Source organism: Montipora foliosa, chromosome 1 (genome assembly GCF_036669935.1).
Source record: "Montipora foliosa isolate CH-2021 chromosome 1, ASM3666993v2, whole genome shotgun sequence".
Classification (NCBI taxonomy): Eukaryota; Metazoa; Cnidaria; class Anthozoa; order Scleractinia; family Acroporidae; genus Montipora; species Montipora foliosa.
The window spans coordinates 5419836-5439954 of NC_090869.1; the positions used below are offsets into that span (position 1 = coordinate 5419836).

A 20119-nucleotide genomic window follows, 5' to 3' on the forward strand; every position below is an offset into this window, starting at 1 on the left:
GGACCGGCCAGCATTCAGTTTCAGATGCCTTCGAAATTTCCTTAATAAAGTTGATTTGTTTTTGTAATCTACCGAGCCGACTTGTCGGTCACAGGTCGGAAGGATACTGAGCCCAACAATTACAACGCAATTCATTTCAATATAACGCAAGTCAAGCTTTTGCAATAGTTCGGCATTCATTCGGCATTAGGGCAAGCCAGAAGCGCTACATCCGGAGTTCGTGTTCTATTGTTCTCAAAGTGTTTTAGGCTTTTGCGTAGTTTAAAAAAATTCTTAGTTCAGCACTCCGTTTCCTGTAGTCGGAGAAAGAGTTGTATAACGCAAGGCATTGCTTTCGTCTTTGCTCCTTTGTTTGCCCTATTCGTACACTGATTTAATTGATTTAATAATAGTAATAACAATAATAATAATAATAATAAAAATAATGATAATGATAGTAATAACAATAATAGTAATAATAATAATTTTATAGCGCTTATCCAGACCTGTTCTAAGCGCTTAACAATATCAGAAATAGGCTTTTTTATAAAACGAGCAAATGCTCAGTAAAACAATGATATTAAAGGTAGGTTAAAGGTGACGTTTAAAAAGAACAAATGCTAATATTTTTTTTTTAAGTTCTTTTGATTAAATTTTTTTCCACTACATGTCATGAGAATATACAGAATCGGAAAATGTTAAAATTGTGGCAGCTGAGGTTTCACTGCCTATCTCATTGCCAATTAAAAACGGTATCCAAAACGCGGCAAGCAATGGGAATAAGACATCCATGCATTTTACTTCAAATGTTTCTCGACCACTTTTCAATAAGTTATGATGAAAACCGGATCGTTCCAAGGTGGGTTAAGAATACGAAAGGACTTACGTTCCCAGGTCATTCTGAGGCGCTTGAATGTTTTCCTCGCTCGTGAGATGTGCCTCGGATTTTGTGACCGCTCATCTCGAACGCTTCTTTTTTTCGGCCTGGCACCAGGATCTTTGTTTCTCTTGACCTACAAAACGCAAAAACAAGATATCAAGTCATTTTACAAACTGGATAAACCCTGAAGCTGCCAAGAAAGTTAAACCCCATTTCACACTCTCAAATATTATATTTTGTTAAATTATGTTTATACATTGGCTGATGACAATTTTTGTTTTCATCACTTAAGATACCCCCCCCTTGAGAGCGTTTATATCTTTCAAACACCCCCCTTTTGAAGTCTAATTTTTTTGGGGGACCCCCAATTCCTAAACAGTTATTTCCCCTCCCCCCCCCCCTTCCCAACAAAAAAAAAACGTTTTGTGAACGCTCCTTAATATACAGAGTACAGTTTTTTCTATTGGTTGGACACCTTCACATGGCCCGAAATCACCGCCTATTTAAAATTCCCGCTAGGTCTTGGTCCAAGACGGGTTGTGAGGTTACATCAAGAATTCATCGACTCGTTTACAATCCAAGCCAAATTCACCCACACAGCAGTCTGTTACCTACATTTTTTTTCGTTATTTTCCCATAAAAACCTCACTTTCGATTAATAAAAAGTAGGTAAGAGACACCTTTTTACTGTCCGTGGACCTTTTCCCTCTTCTAGTGATGACTGACCATGGAGTTTTTGGACGGCGCTTTGGCTGCAATTTAAACGACAGCGATGGAATTAAAAAATAAACTATTTCTTGCTGAACTGTTTGTGTAATGAATTGCAAAGCCCCGCAAAGGATATGCAAAAAAAAAAAAGCAAAAGCGCGATACTGCTCCATAAACATTCATGTATTGTTATATTCTTACTGGAGCCCATCTCGCTCCAAGTCCTCTCAGTTAGGGGAAAGTCGGGGATTCAAATTCTCCCAGGGAATTATATGTTGCTGTTTCCATCCCCTTTTCCTTTTATTTATCTGTACATACAACAGAGTCTCCTCTTCTCATCTCCTTTTGATTTCTGTAAGGTCCAGCTATTATATTTGGATAATTAACAACACCTGTTTCGTTCTCTCTTGAAATTGCACATCCGAGGCCACTTTTGTGAAATTCACAAAAGTCTTCTCGAAGAAGGACGATAAACTGTAGGCGCCATCTCACAACCGTATGGGTAAATAAAGATATGATGATAATGATGATGACGAGTGCTTCGTGCATCATAGAGGTAAAGAGACACCGAGAAACACATGAAAGCACGAGGTGTTTCGAGGTATAAACGGTGACTGGTAATTGATTGAATGAATAATTAATGACTCGATATTGATAACCTACCGGAGAGAGGAGGGCTCGCCATTTTTCCTCCAATTCTTTTATCAGCCTTTGTCGGTTGTCCTCCAAATCTTTAACCTCTCTTAACACTTCCTTTTCTTCTTCACCCATTTGAACCGTATCTTCCAAATCTTTAACTCTGTGAACCAATTCATTGTGGTCCGCGCGAAGTCCGTGGTAAGCCAAATCGTAGAATTCCCTCTTAAGGTCTTTGCTGCATTTACAAATTTCCGGGGCCATGTCCAGTGCTGCGATGTATTGATTCGTCAAATGCTCGTTGAGTGTTTTAAAGAGATCTAACTTGACTGGCGTTTTCAACTGACCTTGTTTTACCTCAGGTACCTCTAAGATTGAAGTTACGTATGTTTCACGCTGATTGCTGCATTTTTGTAATTCTGCGCTGATGCGACGTTCTCGAGCTTCTTCATCTGTTTCCTCGCAAACATCACAAGCGTTCACACCAGTGGAAAGGTTATCCTCCAGATCCTAAGAGAGAAATGGAGAAGAATGATTCAAATATTCAAATAAGAATTGGTTCAAGTGAAGCTATTATTTTCGCAGTTAACTCAGTTTTAGCAATAGCGTAGAGAGCCTGAGGCCTGAAAAATTCATGACTTCAACGGGGTTTGAACTTCACTTGATTTCACTTGATTTCATATCCGCAGTTCAATAGATATGATTCGTTTCATATGTCATTTCGTTCGTTAAAAATTGGTCCGTTAAGTGGATCGCTGTCTCAATGTGGAAATCTGGAAATGTACTAGTCTATTGAATTAACTGAAATCAGTTTCTTGGGTCGAGGTCATAACAAAGGGAAATGCAAGACGATTAGATGCGCGATAAACAGTTACCTCCATTCCTTGCTTTTTAGTCTCCGAGTGACCCACCGGAGAGAGAGAGCCTGCTGGCAGGCTACCTGCTTTTCATCATCCTACAATTCGTTATTTCTTGCCCTCAGCCTCGACACCAAAAGGTGGGAAATGCGTTTACGCTAAATTCAGCTTTAAACCATTTAAATGTAAAGCCTATGGCGCTCACATAAAAATCTTCTAATGTTAGCTTTGAATGCAGCATTGACAAATGTGTTTCCAACATAAACAAAAAAGCTTTTCACGGCCATTGGAGGGATTTAACATTGCTTTGTACGAAGAACGAAACACGACAGGCTCCGCCCTACCTATCATGAAAGCATGAAAATGGTTTCATTCTAACTTTTCTATTTCTTTCGAGGAGTGGCTGCATGGATATCAGTGGTTAACAGGCAACAAATAAACCAAAGTCAAATAAGTTTCTTTTGTCCTTAGGTCATAGTGTTTATAACCCACGGTTAAGAACGTTTTAATTGATCCAGACTGGTTTTCCTCGAAATTCCGAGAAACTTGTCCAGGATAAGGCCGGTGATGTCCTTTTCTTTCAAGCCAATTTCTCGTCGAATTTGGGTTGAAAACGTTTTCGCAAGGTTGCAATGAACAATCTAAAGCTCAAGTTTTAGGGCACTATCTTTACAAAACCACAAACTGAGATAAGGTAAGCGTCACGCTAATCGCAGTCGCAAGTATAGCAACGACGCAGCTCAACAAGGTCGAACCGAAAGCATACTATGGCGCCTCTGGCTACCGCTATACGGTTCGTGTACGACCTTGGAAGAAACCTTACAGCTCTCACGCGTATTGATCTTGATCTGATATCATCTATACTAATAATTTCTCAGACAATGCACTTCATAATCGATAATTACTCCAAGACGTATGTCTCTTGAAGTGGCGAATGATCAGGTTTGTGTTAAATGTGAGTATTCCGATTGAAAAAAGGCAATATGATGCATATGGCATTCTACTAAGGGCATGTCGTATATCTCGATGGTCTCCCATCCAAATACCAACCCTGCCCGACAGGGGTTTTGTCTCGAAAGCATCTTGGAAGAAGAGCACTGTATCAAGCTGTTAGTTATTCTTGACCACTGCCAAGATGAATTTGGTGACTCACAAGTCTTTCTCATGTACATTACTGCATCAGGCGCCGCAGGCCTCTGGCAGCATTTTCAAGACCTCGGTCACAGTTTTTTGCTATACGGACCGATCCTTAGGTGGTAAATAACTTGTAATTGTTGACTCGCATCGCACTTCATAGCGAATGCACTAAGCGACTTACAAACTGATCGTTTCAAAGAAAAATATTTTGAATCCTATTTCCAGGCCTCTTGTTTTAAAAAAAATCTAATTTGAAATACTAACTTCCGTATGTAAACACGGATTCGGTATCAAAAAAATGGAAATTTAAGGTTAAGAACAAAAACCCTCAGAGTGGGCAGAGATAGGACTGAAAATCCGGACAGCGCGAAGAACCAGGCAATCAGATTTCAGGATTCGATGCCGTGCCCTTTTGGAAAAAAAACATAAAAGCTGATATTTCACGCTGACCCGCTGTTCCTTACCTTCTCCTCTAATTCCTTAATCCTGTTGTTCAGCTTGGAAACCTACGCAATACAAAGAAGACAGACATGAGTTTGACGTTCATGATTTGATCTAAAATACGTCTACATTTAAAATAGACCACGTTCATAAATGGCGACCGCTTTTTCATTCTTTTTTTTTTATGTTAACTAGACCTTCTGCCCTCATTTTGAAACAATAATTAAATGTCTTTTGAAATTTCCTCGTCGTAGAGAGGCTAGAAAGGCTTAATTAGCATTAAAACAAAAGAATAATTTATTCGGCCGCCATTATGAAAGAGGTCTATATGCTGCATTAAAAGAGCACTTTTAAGGATGTTCGAAGTTTGATGCTGCAAATATGTCAGGACGTGAAGAAAAACGTGAGAAAGAAATTAACCTTTTGCAAAACTATATTGAATCTAACAAAATAAAGGCAAATGAGAAAACGGAGATCTTTGGCACCATCGAGGCTAGGAAAAGGGAACTGGAAAAGATGGTTGAGTATTGCACCAAAGGGTCAATCTGACGAGCTACTGGATGCAGATGGTATAACGATCGGAAGGGCAAATAACACGAAGTACTTTCGTTCTTAACTTTAAAAAAACGACATTTTAAGCAAAGCGCCATCACCCAGCGAAAAGTAGATGATGAGAATTTCGCTGCAACGGATAAAGAAATTTAAAATCAATGTGAAGCTCTTCAAAGAAACATTCATGGCTCCAAATTTGACGCTAACCAGGCTTCGAGCAACCGGCCCCAGACCGCGGTAGATTCATCGGGGGGAGAACATTGGACTTATTACCGTGATAGTGTCACAACTGCTAAAAATATTCCTGAACTTCTATTTTTCCTCGAGTTTGAGAAAGCCTTTGATACAGGAGAGTGGCCTTTCATACACAAAACCTTTTGGCCCATCCATTATCAGCTTTTACAATGAATGACATAGAGACGCGTATCTTGAACAAGGGCTGCGCCGATAACCTTTTCAAGCTAGAAATTAAAGAGCGATTAGGCAAGGTTGTCGGCAGCTGTCACCTTATTGTTTATTCTATGTGCTAAAGTCCTCGTTGCGGACGCAATAAGGGAAAACAATAACATCAAAAGTATGATAGTTGACGGGGACGTGACGTCGATATCTAATTACTAGGTTGCTACATGGCAATCCAATAAGAAAATGAGTTAAACTTGTTCGTTTTCTTTTTCTTTGTTTCCATTTCGGAAAAATGAAAAGTTGCGCGATAGGTCTTTCCTGTGATTCCCATGTTAAGTATTGTTTTTGAGCGTATAGTCTTCTGCGCGTATGTTTGGTAGGTATCAGGGGGTAATCGAAATGCAAAGATTTTATCCGGTGGACACAGTAGCATATTTAATTTACCTGCAATAGCGCCGTCGAAGTCATTGTAACGCGAATGGCGTTTTAGTGGATCTTTAAACAAACTATACCCTTACGGAGCTCAAGAATGGAACGTCAATTGGATAAACAAGACAGGCGGTGAAAAATATATATCTAGAATCTTGAAAGCGACGAGTAATGGACTTCGACAACAATTGCATCTTTCGCCTTCGGATATCAAAGTGAGCTGTATTTCTAATATTTTCCTAAATGTACTGTTATGTACAACTCTGAAACCAAATGGCAAATTCTCTGGTACCTTTTTCTGAACTGATATGGATTTAACAAACTTAATTAGGGAATCAAACACCTTGAGTGAATTGATTATTTGAACTCAACTCTGCACAGTCTTTAGGTAAAAACAATTGGAAACTTGACTAATTGTTGTTAGTTAAGAATTATTTGAAAGAAAGCTCGCTGTCCATTTTTTGCATCATTATTCAAGGAAAGGGTGTCTTCAGTAAAGAGTTTGATCCCGAACACTGGTAGGAAATTTTATTTAATTGCGTGATTTTTAGTAGTTTAAAAAAGAAATAGTGTTTCGTTTCCGGGATGGTAAGGGTGGGAGAAAAGGTAAAATATGTTGATTCGGCTCACTTCGAATTACTACTTACTGGCCGTATTTTACAAGCGGTTTTTCAGGTCGCTTGGTGAGTGACAACCAAAAATTCCTTTCCCAACTCACTTAAAGTTAAGCGAGTCGGCAAATCGCAATAGAACTCTCATTATATTTAAACCACCAAAACAGGTAGCTTTAGCGAGTTGGCCATTACTTTTGGCCAATGAAGAGTCGCTTGTGATTATTCAAATTGGAAAAACAACAGGCGTGCTATTATTTATATTCAGACACTTTTCATGATATTTCTAATTTTGTAGTTCCTTCGGTCTCACGTTTCTCGTTGCATGTTGTAGTCAAATAAATTAGTTGTTTTCCTTTAACAGTAACTTAATTATACCCAGCCCTGACAGCACGACTCACTCCTTTTATCATCTGGAAGGCAATAGATCATCTCTCACGAATCCAAATTTAAGGAATCATTGACATCTCGGAGATTTAAGTAAGTTCAGAAATTTCAAGTTTTGTGTAGAATAATATTTTTATTTCATCGTTTGGTTAAAGTGCCTTTTATTTGTTCTTCATTCGATTTTCCTTTATCGCGTGATTAGCCTTAGATCACTGTTTGGAGCGTTATTTTGGTAGTTTTGTGTTGATTGTATGTTCAAGCTACAATGCTGAACAAAATTGGGGAAACACCCTTTACTTATCTCTCCGTATGAAAACAAATTTCTTTCAATGACATAAATCTGCCATTTACCAACCCCCCTCCCCCCCCCCCCAAGACAATTTCGCTTGATACCCCGGTATTTGCGCTTCTCATAAACAACATTGCTTTGGGTGGGGAAGGGGAAGGGGGCTCTTTTAGGGCTTTTATTGTAGTTCTTGTCTAACGGACTAAACGTGAGGAATGTCTCAACTACTTTTGTCCAAGAGTATAGTCCGAACCACAAAAACGACAAAAGAAGACGGAAGAATACACAAGAACACTCAGCCACACGGCTTAAGAAATTCACGTTCATAAATTCTAAATCCTGTTCCAAATCGAAGAGTTCAAGTTTCTTATTACTACAGTAAGTTTCAGGAAGTTCCAAAATAAACTGTGCGTAGTGAAATATCAGCATCTGTTCTATACTTGGCTTACGAATATAATACTACCTCGTCGCCTACAAACACATCCATATGCTATACAGTGATTTCCATACTTTCCACGATAAAATTAGGCCAGACAAATCTCAGTTGAGAATCAATAAATCACAGGCCCGGTTCAGATGCCGCTCCAATCATGTGCCGAACCTAACTGAGGAAGTAAGTACAGCAAAAGAGCGGTGTCTGAATCAGTTTTGTAAGGCAGTTTCAATTTGGTGCGGAAAAAACGTTAAGCTAGACAGGGTCTGTCGCATTATTCGACCTTGGAGCGGCAGGTGATTCATACGGCGTTCTTCTCATGTGCCGGACCAAATGCATATATTATGATAATCTACAAATTTTCCCATAAGTACCTCCGAGAACTTGTTGCGCATGCTCGTAAGTTTTGCGAGGAAGAGAAAATGGCGGCAAAAGACCTAGAAGAGTGTAAACTGTGCAAAAGATTGACTAAATATTGCTGACTTTTTTTTTTTAATTTTTACTTTTTGAATTTTGGTTTTGGAAAATTTAAAAAACTAGTGAGCAGCACTCTCCGAACTGTCTCTGTAAAACTTATTTATTCTCCGACGCGTTTCGTGTAGCTAACGTAGACTTCTTCAGGGACATTTGTAATAATACATCAAACGCCTGTATTTAAGCCATATCTTATGGCAAAAATGACGGCCACAAACACTAAGGTTTGACCGGATTTTTGAAAGAGAACATGCGCAGCTGTGAAATATTAGGGCAAGGCGTGAGAAACGTTGTTTTGGGGACACGGACTTAGTTAAAACCGTGCCATCAGATTTACTATCAGATATGGCTTAAATACAGGCGTTTAATGTGTTATTGTAAAACTCCCTGAAGAAGTCAACGTCAGCTAGACAAAATAAAACGCGTAGGAGAATAAGCTAGTCTTACAAATACAGCTCGCAGAGTGCTGCTCACTGGTTTAGTTTTTAAAATTCTCTAATCAGAACTATTCTCTCTTTCTCAGACACCATCTTGAAAGTTGAATTATGTAGCGAAAATATGGTATCGGACCCAGGCCTTTAACTTTCCCCCTATTGAAATAAAGATTATGCTCGACACACAGTGCGCCATCTGAATCAGATGTCGCGCCAATGTCGCTCCAAAGTCGGACTTAACTCAATTAGGTTCGGCACATTAGTGGAGCGGCGTCAGAACCGGGCCACACAGTCCTTCCAAAAGAAATTTTTGTTTTGACCCGAAAGTCTCGTTTTTGCCCCTTCTGAAACTAATACCGCTGATACGTGGGCTCAAGAGTGGAATCAGCTGACAACTATTACAAACTCTAGCTTGATTGGCCACTACACCACACTGTGTAAATAGTCTATCCTGATGTCAAAGTAGATACATTTTGTTTCTGAGGAAACGAAGTAAAACAAAACTAAGTAGAGTTTCGCTTCCGGACTTAGAAGCTCGAGGGATGATGAGAAATATGCCACATTTGAGCTCGATCCCCTGGCCTGCCTCTTCCATTGTAGGAGTTACCAAGAGCGGTTCCTATTGGATTTTCTAGGCTTTTTTCTTTGTTATTTTCGGATTGACCCAGCCAACATTACTCCCAGGAAAATCCATTTTCCGCGCCTTCAATACCACCCAACTCAGGGCCCTCTGTTTTTGTGGATCATGTACGACAGTCAACCCAGTTTACGCTCAAGGAGCGTCTAGTAGGAAGCAATGGGTTTATTTTGTTGTCGGTTTTATAATGTCATTGACATGATCGATTTCCACAAAAGCCCCTTCATGGAAGACCTCTGTGTATTGCCCCCGCGGAAGACTCCTATTCTTATATATAAATTTTTTCAACTTCTTTTTCTTTACTTGATTTCTTTTTGTATGTGGCGTTTTCCTAATGTTCTTTACACTTTTTTGATTCCTATATTGGGAGGAATGGCGATGGCATTCCCAAGCAGAGCTTTCTAATATTAAACGGGTGTTGAATCACAATGGCTAAATGAACATACTCGTTCGATTGATAAGGCCGATTGAACACACTGGTTCGATTCACAAAATGTTTTGGAACGACTGAACAAACTGGTTCGCAAGAAACAGGTCGATTGGACACTGATTGGAGTATTCGTTCTATGCAGTAGTGTTCACAGTGGAGCACACAACTGAGAACGAAGCAAAATCTAGAAATTACGTAGAAAATGTTCCTGGCCTTTAAGCTTGCCGTTCTCAAAGAAACATCATCTGTCCACTTTAACAAATCCTATCAAATATGAAGCTACTGTGTCAATCATCGGGGGCGGAAAAGATTCCAAACTAAATAAAGAATACGGAATAAAGCTTCAACTTTCCAGAAAAGGATAATGAAGGCCGTGATGGCGCTGTGACATCGTTTGCGCTCCTGAGGCGAGAGAGCCCGAGTTAAAGTCGTGGGTCAGGAAAGTTTTTTCAGCTACAAATTCACTCGCGGGATACGGGAATTAAAAAAAAACATTGCACTTTGTGACTACGAAGACTACTACGAAGAAAACAAGAAGCAAAAAAATTAAAAAGTAAAGGGCCCGAATTGTTACCGTGGCTGCCTACGGCATTCCAAGGAAAAAACCATGGATATGAAATGTTTATTAGTCTCAATTAAGAGGAGGCATAAGTTATTTAAATCTCATTTCCTCAGTAAAGATCCTGATAAGATAAAACAACAAAAATTTATAACAATAAACTTAACAAGCTAGCTCAAAGAACAAGCAAAAAAGATTTTATCACAGCTCCATTTAACTTAAATAAATACAACATAAAAGCCACCTGGGGACTAATAGGAACATTAATCAATAGTAAAAACAATTCAAGTGCTTCTATAAATCAATTATTTTATAACAGCAGGATCCACATAGATAAAAGACTGAGACGCATGTGAGCATATTAATTCTCATTTCATTAATGTGTGCCCAAGCCTGGTGACACAAACAGGTGACTATAGTAACCTTAATCCAACTCAATATATCGAAAGATCGTTTAGTAATAGTTTCATGTTTCGTGCTATAAACATTCGAGAAGTAAAAGATCTGATACAAAACTTGAAAATCAACAAAGCCTCAATTGGCATCCCTAACAAATGTATAAAAGTCGCCTGTTCTCGGTGTGTGTTAGAAGTAAGTAACTAAGCGAAGTATAGTAAAAGTGGTTTTTAAAAAAGTTCGGTGGCAGAACTTTGACAAACCCCGAAAAGTGATCGGGTATCCTGGAATCTAGCCGAACTGCCGAAAGATGCTTTTCGCTTGAGTGGACTGCCCTGCAGGGTCAGTCAATATTCATGATATTTGCAAAATACAAAGAATAGGCTGCATGAGTGCTAGTCTTTCTCAATTTGTAGAAAATATACCTAGTGCTAACATGCACTCACTGGCATTCCTTTTTACGGCTCAATCAGTTGTATAATGTAAGAAGCAATTATTGCGTTCGACGAAGGAAAACGCGTCCCAATTTTCAGGGTCTGGAATGGGGTTCATTTTCCCTACATTCACGTATCACGTAGCTGGATAGAGAATTGTTCAAGTCTTTATCTGATTATAAGGCTTTCTTTGAGATGACTTTACTTCTTCACATGACTACAGGAAAGAGATGGTCTTATTTGACCCCGCGATGGGAGGAAGTAAATAGTATGGTGATCAAATTGACGATTCTTTGCTCCTTGATTAACTGCGATTAAGTATAAGGGCGATGATGTTCATTGCTATTACATTGTATGTCTACAATTCTTCACTTTCACATTTTTTAACTTCAAAACTTCCGCGGTTCTTGATTTCTCTATTATGTTAAAACCTGTCATGAAGTTGGTTTAGACGATACAATATTTCAAATAAACTTACGAAGTTCTATATGCCCCTCTCTTTCGATAGGCACATTAAACTTTTCCTTGTGGATGGGTTGTCCCTTCTACTTGTGTCCGATTTCAGCATCAAATTAAACGAAACGAGTACTCTGACGCTCGCCATTGCAACAATTTGCTTGTGAAAACGTCCAGGTGACCCGGACGTGAACTTGTGTTACAAATTTGACAGGCAGCTCTTCTTTCATTTTCCGACTAACCAACCTCTGATTAGCAGTGACCTGGACAGATGATTACAACATGTCGTCTCTCAACGTGTCTCTCAGTTCATGTCAACTACAAATCACAGAGGTCACGTACGGGACATGAAAATGGTGGATTAGGTTTCATAACAATGACAGAGTAACTACTTTTAACCATCTTGACAGACAAATTACATGTGATTGTATAGGTTTGTCTGATGTTCACGGCATTATAACGCCAGAAATCTCGATTCACGCGCTGCAACTTTAAAGGGTCACGCGTCACGGTTATTATATCATACAATACTCTATTTACCCACGCTACATCTAGGAGGGATAAAAGCTCGTTAAAACATGTGCGTGAAAATAAAATATATAAAAGTTAAAAATTACTATAACAAAGCATCTGTTCATGTATAAACTATTTACAAATAAAGTTAAAATCTATAACTACTGGATTTAAAAGACGAGCTTAGGTAGAAGGCGTTTAATCATGAGATTATCCTTGGCACTTCTAACATAAGGGGTAAAGAATTCCAAAGCTTGGCAGCCAGAAACGGAAATGATCTATAGCGCCATTCTGAGTAAAAATTTGGTAGCATGTGCCAGACCCTCTTAAATTGTAATTACAGATTTTAAATTTTAAAATTTCTTGTATGTAGGCACCTCATCACCTTTTCATTTTTAGCCACATTCCACAAGCCTCACATACTGTAGTACTTTCAAAAGACGACATAAATGCATCGTCTTTATGGCATTCCGGCTGGTCTACTAATGTTCTCCCAACGAACGCACTTCATAATCGATGATAACTCCACGATTTATGTCTCCTAAAGTGACTAATCGTCAGGTTTGCGTTAAATGTGAGTATTCCAATATGGCATTCTACGAAAGGCATGTCGCATATCTCGGGGGTCTCCCCATCCGACAGGGATTTTCGTCGAGAAAGCATCTTGGAAGACGAGCACTGTATCAAGCTGTTAGTTCTTCACCACTGCCAAGCTGAATTTGGTGACTAACAAGTCTTTCTCGTGTACATTACTACACTTTATTCACACTTTCAATGAACTCTATCCGGCGCTATCTTTACGTAACGCCAAATAGAAGCTAATATTATTCTCTGACTCACTGTTTCTTACCTCCTCCTCTAATTCCTTAATTCTGTTGCTCATTTTGGAGACCTACGCAATACAAAGAGAAGATAGACATAAGTTTGATGTTCATGATTCGATATTAATTACGTCTACCTTTAAAATATGCTACATGAAGGAAGTTTGAAGTTCGGTGGCAGAATTTTGACAAACCCCGAAAAGTGAACGAGTATTCTAGAATCTAGCCGAGCTGCCGAAAATGCCTCGCGCTTGAGTGAGGCTGCCCTGCCGGGTCAGAGTGACTCCAAGATTTATGCCTCCTAAAGTGACGAATGGTCTGGTGTTAAATATGAGTATTTCGATTGAAACAAAAGGCAATATTATGCATATGGCATTCTACGAAAGGCATGTCGTATATCTCGATGGTCTCCCATCCAAATATCATCAACCCCGCCAGACAAGGATTTACTGGCTTCGGTGAACTATCTTCGAGAAAGAATCTGGGAAGACGAGCACTGAATCAAGCTGTTAGTTAGTATTGACCACTATCGAGCTGAATTTGGTGATTCACAAGTCTTTCTCATGTACATTACTGTACTTTTTTCACACGAAAAGTAAAACTAATAACCGTACTGAATCACGGTAATTCGCGCTTTTATTTACTGTGAAAAAGAAGTTGAAGGGAACTTGGAAATGATCAACATCTGGGTTTAATATTTTATTAGTAACCACATGTCTTCTCAAGAGGCTAATGACGTTGTATTTTCCCCCAGAAACGATGTGTAGTTATTTTTACCACGTGCCTACGTATGATTGGCCGTATTTATACTAGAGGACGTCTAAGACGTCTAAGGCATCTTATACGTCTTAGACGACTAGTATAAATACAGGAAATAAGGTGGACGCATTAAACGTCAGACGAGTTAAACGTCTCAAGTTAAGTGCGTCTAAACGACGCACTTACTGTGACAGACGTCTAAGCCGTCTAGTATAGAGACGAGACGTACTAAACTGAGACGCACTTAGCAATGAAGGGCACATAGTGTCTTTGGTGATTAAATCCTAGGATCTTTTGACCAAAATCATGAATTTGATTTCTAGCCGTCGAAGTTAAGTGCGTCCCGTATTTATATAAGTCGCACTTATGGCCAGACGTTTAATTCGTCTGGACGTCTTAGACGTCCTCTAGTATAAATACGGCCATTCAGAGTCTAGCCAAGGGCAAAGTATTTTCATCCTGCATGTCACATGAATTCTAGTACTCGGCGCTTACTGAAACCATCTTAAGAACTAACATATTCGTATCCTCAAAGTTCATTTCTTAATCTCCTTACCCTTCTTCTTTGCTTCCAAAACGACTGTCGAACGCACTTCAATAATCCGAGATTATACTACTAGTATATTCAGTTAACGAGTCAACTGTAAATATACGCAAATTTCTTTATTTTTGTTTCCATAAGCAACTTCCTATTCCAAGTTTTGAGACCATTGTAGTGTACAAATTTAGCTTTTAAGGATCCCAGAAAGAATCAAATTATCCATTATACATACCTTCTACATGTTGTTTATTAATATCCAAAACTAGTCAGAGTAACAGACATTTCTCTCAAACCGTGGAATCGAACTGATGACCCTTAACTATGTACACTTAAAATATTTTGGAGGTAATGTTGTGGTAGATTCGTTTAATTTGGTCTAGACCAGCCTACTTAAAAATCCTGTCCTTAAACACTGAGTAAGTTGCCTATGGGTCCTTATAAAGTCGCCTCGCCTCTGTTCAGTTAATAAAACCGGTTTATTCAATATTATCAGTTCTAGCAATACAAGTATTGAAAACCAACTGACTTACAAGCAAGGTTCAATATAAATATTTACAAAGGTATCGTAATAAATTAAAATCCAAGTAATGTACACTATTTATTGGCTAAAAAGCATAGATAGGATAAAGCTACGTTTGAAACGCTCAGTACGCACTGCCGGGAGTGTAAAATTAGAAGAGTTGCGCAGAGAAGTAGCAGAGTCATTAGCATCACGGCGCCGGGGAGGGAGCAGGGGTATGAAACGTGGATTAGCAAGACTAGTTAACTTGAAAAAACTTTTAGAGCACAAGGACTCACGACGCAGAAGAAGACTTACGTATCAGGCGGTTTGGCGAATTTTAGACGCTTCTTTCCACCGAGGTTGACTTAAGAGTGATCGTTTTGAATATGGCCATGCGAAAACCTGGACCGAAGTCAAACGAGAACGCGAGGGGGGAGGGGCCGAGGAGAATGAGTGAGGAACTTCCCGCAATCAACTCCTCAGCATTTTCGAAACCTCCGTTCGCCCACGGACAGAGAAAATATCGTTCCTGATTGGCTGATAAAGTGTCACAAAAAATCCGCCTGTCAGTCGAAAATGTTGTGGGGTTGATTGTAGGCGGTTCCTCGCCCGTTCTCCGCGCCCCCTCCCCCTTCGTTTGCTTTTCTCGTAGCAATGATCACTCGAAAGTGAACCCCGGTTGAAAGAAGCTTCTAAAAATCATCAAACCACCTGCTACGAAAGCCTGAACAATTGGAAAACAAGCAGCTTAATGCGTGTGCCTGGTCTGGCTGGTAAACAAACTGCTGCTGCGTCCACGGGCGCCCAAAGCTCAGTGTGAGCATGGCCGACAAAAATATAAGGATTTGTATGCTTAAGAAGATAATTATATGGAAAAAATCTCAATTAAAAGGCCTAACCTTGTTGCGAACGTGAGTAACTTCCTTCCTGTGTGGTTATTTTCCAGATCCGACGCGATTTGAGCCATTTTTCAATTTCTGGGTTGTCAACGGTTATAACCATTCGGTTATAAACGTTATAACGGTTATAACCGAGGTTAACTATCAATAGAGCTATTTCAGTAGAGTTATGACTTAGAGGTAGAGTTAACGACATCCAAAATCCTGAATTCAGGATTTTGGACCGCCAAAATCCTGAATTCAGGATTTTGGACTGCCAAAATCCTGAATCACGATTTTGGAAACTTAACTCTAACTCTACGACACAAATCTATGAAAATAACTCTAAGAATAGCTGTCCCTGTTATAACCGGTTTTAGTATCACCCAACTAGTGGACTAATGCAAATCCTGCATTTTGATTGGCTACGCTACCAAAGGACTATTATTAATAGTCCTCGAGTAGAGAAAGGCGTGACGCTTTCTTTCGTTTTATTCTCAAATATATACTTTTTAACTTGCATTTGCTAGCTTTATTATTGCCTTTTCTGTCCGACTTGTTGGGTGATACTAAAGCAATTAGACCCTTTGCCCTCAAGGGCCACGGGTCAATAGCCCATTCGCCTTTGCCTCATGGGCTATTGACACGTAGCCTTTGCAGGCTACGGGTCTAATTGTTAAATAACCGTTGACAACCGCGAAATTGTGAAATGGCTCGAATCGCGTCGGATCTGCAAAATAACCACACAGGAAGGAAGCTATCCACGATGGCAATAAGGTTAGGCTTTTTAATTGAGATTTTTTTCATATAATTATCTTCTTAAGCTTTTTATCGGGATTCCCATACAAATCCTTATATTTTTGTCGGCCATGCTCTCACTGAGCTTGGGGCACCTGTGCTGCGTTTGGACCATTCGCTGTGTTGTACGAATAGTTGAATTTATGGGAAGAAGATCCCCAAAGCAGATCACATGCGAGCATTCTTTATTTTTTTTACACTGTATAATAAAGAATTATTTAATTTCATCAAGTATTCGGCTAAAATTTTCGGAAAACTTTATTTTCTAGGTCCTACGAGTTGCGTCAGCCGTGCATCTGTACTCTCATAGAGCACGCCGTTGTAAACATTCAAAGTGTGCCTTTTATCGAAACTTTATTATAATTTGATATCTGATAACCCCTATGACTTCCTTAACTCATTGAAACATTTTAAGTTGACACAAGTAAACATTGCAACAAGGCGAACAAATGTTGATTGATATATAGACTGATTGAATTGATTGATTGAATTGATTGATTGATTGATTGCTTACCGTGTCTTCTAGCTCTCTCACTTTGCTGTTTCCCTTAGAATCCTAGTTTCAAAAGAAAGAAAGAAACGAGAAGCCCTCAGTACGCCAAGCTTGATCTACACAAGAAAGTGAGGAAAACATTTACCGGATTATTACCTCTTCTTTCAGGAAACTAATCAGTTGTTCACAAAATTTACGAACTGTCTCTTCAATTTTTTCGTTCTGGAAAAAAACATCGATAAATGAGGTAACTCACAGCGTCTTGCATCCAAAGGGCGATAAAAAAATTACATGATACTTTCAATAGGCTATGTTTGCTTCATTTCTCATCTAGACTAAGACGCTGTGACGCTGTGAGTTAACTCATTTATCGATGTTTTTTAATGGTAAATCACGTTTTCTTAATCGTTTCATTAAACACAACCTAACACGATAACAACTCTGAAAAATAAGTCAGAATGACTTACTCGGTTTGTATCGCTTGCTTTGATCGGGAATCTATCAGCTAAATTCTTAAGCCCTATCTTCGTTAGAGCTTCGGCGAGCTTTCCGACAGTGGCCCCTTTTCCGTTCTGGCGAAGCCAGCGAACAAGGATCTCTATGCAGTATTCCTTGGAGTTGCCTTTTTCCTGTTGAATGGCTTCAATGCTGGCTTGATAAAATCCCAGTGCACGTGCTAAATCTTTCCACTGTGGCCCAATGTCATCCGCCAGCCTTTTTTCATAAATAACACCTTCATACAGTGTGTCGTCTCGATTCCAAGTTGATTTGCCTGAAGAAGCTACAAAAATTAAGGTTAATTGTAAAATTAGTGTCCTATATCTTCGAAGGTTGATCTTTAATTTTACCTCCTTGTCGGTGATTCCGATAAAACGATTTCGTCATACCGCAATTGACAACTTGGTCCTGGTTTCCGGGTATCTTCATGATTGAGTTGGTTCGAAGTTCCACTTTAGCACATACGGCGCAATATTACTGAACGCTGGTTGACGGAGACGGAGGGCAATTTTTTCTCTATGATGAGGGCACTAGAGCATGATTGCTTGACCCTGATTGCTTAACAGTCGCTTATCCAGACCAGAGCAAGCGAAGTTACAAAATCTTCTTCCAGATTCTGACTCTGAGTAAACAGCTGTTTTTCCACATATTAGGGAGCCTTAGATTCTAGGACGAGAACGACTATGAGTACGAGATTTTCTCATAGAACAACACTGAGCGCGTGCTCGTCCTCGTCCTACAATCTAAAGCTCTCTATTAGCTACTTTCATATAACCCGCAATGTATTATGTTTTCCCCACAAATTTTGCGTAAACTATTGTTTTCAAATGCACTTGGGAATATTTGACAATAGTTTATGCAAAATTTGTGGGGAAAATAGAATGTATTGCGGGTTATATGAAAGTAGCTAATTAAGCGCTATTTCTGTTGACAGCAACGATTTATTGAATTGAACTTTAAAGCGTGTTAAGTTGATTGTCATTTGTTGCGACATTGATCGAGCTTACTTCAATAATTTTGCCCTGTGTGTGATAAAAATTTATTCGCAATGTCGCGGCCCTGGTGCAAGAAGGGATGCTACTAAAATTAGGAACCGAGAACCGGGAATCCGCATACAAATTCGCGACTGGGACAATTTAGTGAAAACTGTGAAAATACTTGTGAATCTTATCCATAATTGCACTCGGGCCCATGCGACTATATATGCTTAGCGCACAGTTAGCACAACATACCAAAAGTCGAAAGACTGTCGAGTTAAAGCTTAATGCGCAGCGTATGTAATAGCAGTCGCTTGGTCTAGTTTCAGTGTGTGCCATTTTACTTTTGCAAAAGATCGAAGTCTTAGTTGCTAATTACGGAAAGGGTAATGCTCACTTATTTTCGTCAATGACACTAACAAATGGATCAATTCACTCAAGCATCAAGAGGCTTCATTCAGAGACCAGTCAACTTGGGTACTGGTTTAAGATTGGACGTAAGGCATTTTCTCGTCCAAAAATGGGATAAAACTCAATAAACTTCTTTACGCATTCTTCAAGTAAAAACCACTCACAAAACTACATGACTTTCCGGGTTGGCTTACCAACCCGGAAACTGCAAAATTATTGCTTTTCAGCAACAATATTTTGGCATCTGTAGACTACAAATGATAGTCAATACTAGTATGTTTAAGTACTTACTCATGGTAAAGGAACGAAGAGGAGGTGAGCTCCGCCTGCTTCAATGCAATTAGCAGGAAGCTCTGAAGATCAACAAGGAAGTAATCGCAGTTGGCAAATTACACCGCAGTTGATTAATTTTATTTGGATATCAAACTATGACGTCACACCCGAGCGAGATTCGTGAGCAAGGTCCAGCATTCATGCATGCTTGTAAATAAAGCGGTAAATAGATGCTTACACATTCTGGTCAAAATTGACTGACGAAACAGTGTCTGGTACTTACCTTGTAATTTTGCTTTGCATAAGTTAGGTATCCACCTAGAATGGAAGCTGAGCAAATTTAAATTCGCAGTGAAATGATCAGATTTTCGCTCTACAGGCGGTCCTTGTGTTCACCAGCTATTACACTAGTCTTGTATTATCCCAGCAAAACCAGGCCCTCGGTGATGAAAATGCAAGGCATGAAGGAATACCGTAAAAAGTGCTTTGTAAGCTGCATTCTCACAGTTGTTATTTCCTTATACTGAAGGGGTCTACCCCACGCACACTAATTAAGACTCCGATGTTCAACGCTTTTAATGAAGTCACGCGAGTGAATTGTGTCACGAATTCTTCGCATGAATTAAAAAAAGTCACGCACCCATGGACCAGACTGCTCGGCCACACTTATTGTTTTCTTTTGTTTTGCCATGTAGGGAAAAGTAGGAAATGGTATAAATGTGGCAATAATTTGCAAATTTAGGTAATTTTAATCAACTTAAAACTGACCTTCATGTGAGCACATTTGTCAGTTGTCTTTTCATATCGTATCTTAGGAAAATAATTCCACCTCTATTGTTCATACCTCTTCCCTTGTGCTGAAGGGGGTTCACCCCGGCACATTAATCAAGGTTGATGTTCGAAGGACCTTGATAAAGACACGCGAGCAAATTGTGTCTCGATATATTGGCATACATTAAATAAAACCACTTACATGAAAACGCAAAAGTACCAGACTGCCCTGCGACTGCTGTTTTGTCATGAGAGAAAAATAGCAAATCGCATAAATATTGCGACAATTTACGTAAATCGAGTCAACTTAACAGCCTCGTTCCCAG

At 39.4% G+C, this 20119-nt stretch overlaps 1 protein-coding gene across 1 annotated transcript in view; it reads right to left on the bottom strand.

Moving 5' to 3' along the window:
• LOC138005964 (myosin heavy chain-like) overlaps positions 1-19437 on the bottom strand; it is a 20849-nt gene extending 1412 nt beyond the window's left edge. Inside the window, exons 1-9 of the mRNA XM_068852146.1 lie at positions 19306-19437; positions 19041-19102; positions 17331-17644; positions 16885-16926; positions 12922-12963; positions 4662-4703; positions 2231-2713; positions 1540-1611; positions 866-992 (exon numbers count right to left, since the gene is read on the bottom strand). Coding sequence (XP_068708247.1) covers positions 866-992; positions 1540-1611; positions 2231-2713; positions 4662-4703; positions 12922-12963; positions 16885-16926; positions 17331-17644; positions 19041-19044 — 1126 coding nt within the window. The 5' untranslated portion in view covers positions 19045-19102; positions 19306-19437. The remainder of the gene's footprint in view (positions 1-865; positions 993-1539; positions 1612-2230; positions 2714-4661; positions 4704-12921; positions 12964-16884; positions 16927-17330; positions 17645-19040; positions 19103-19305) is intronic.
• Positions 19438-20119: the final 682 nt, after the last annotated feature.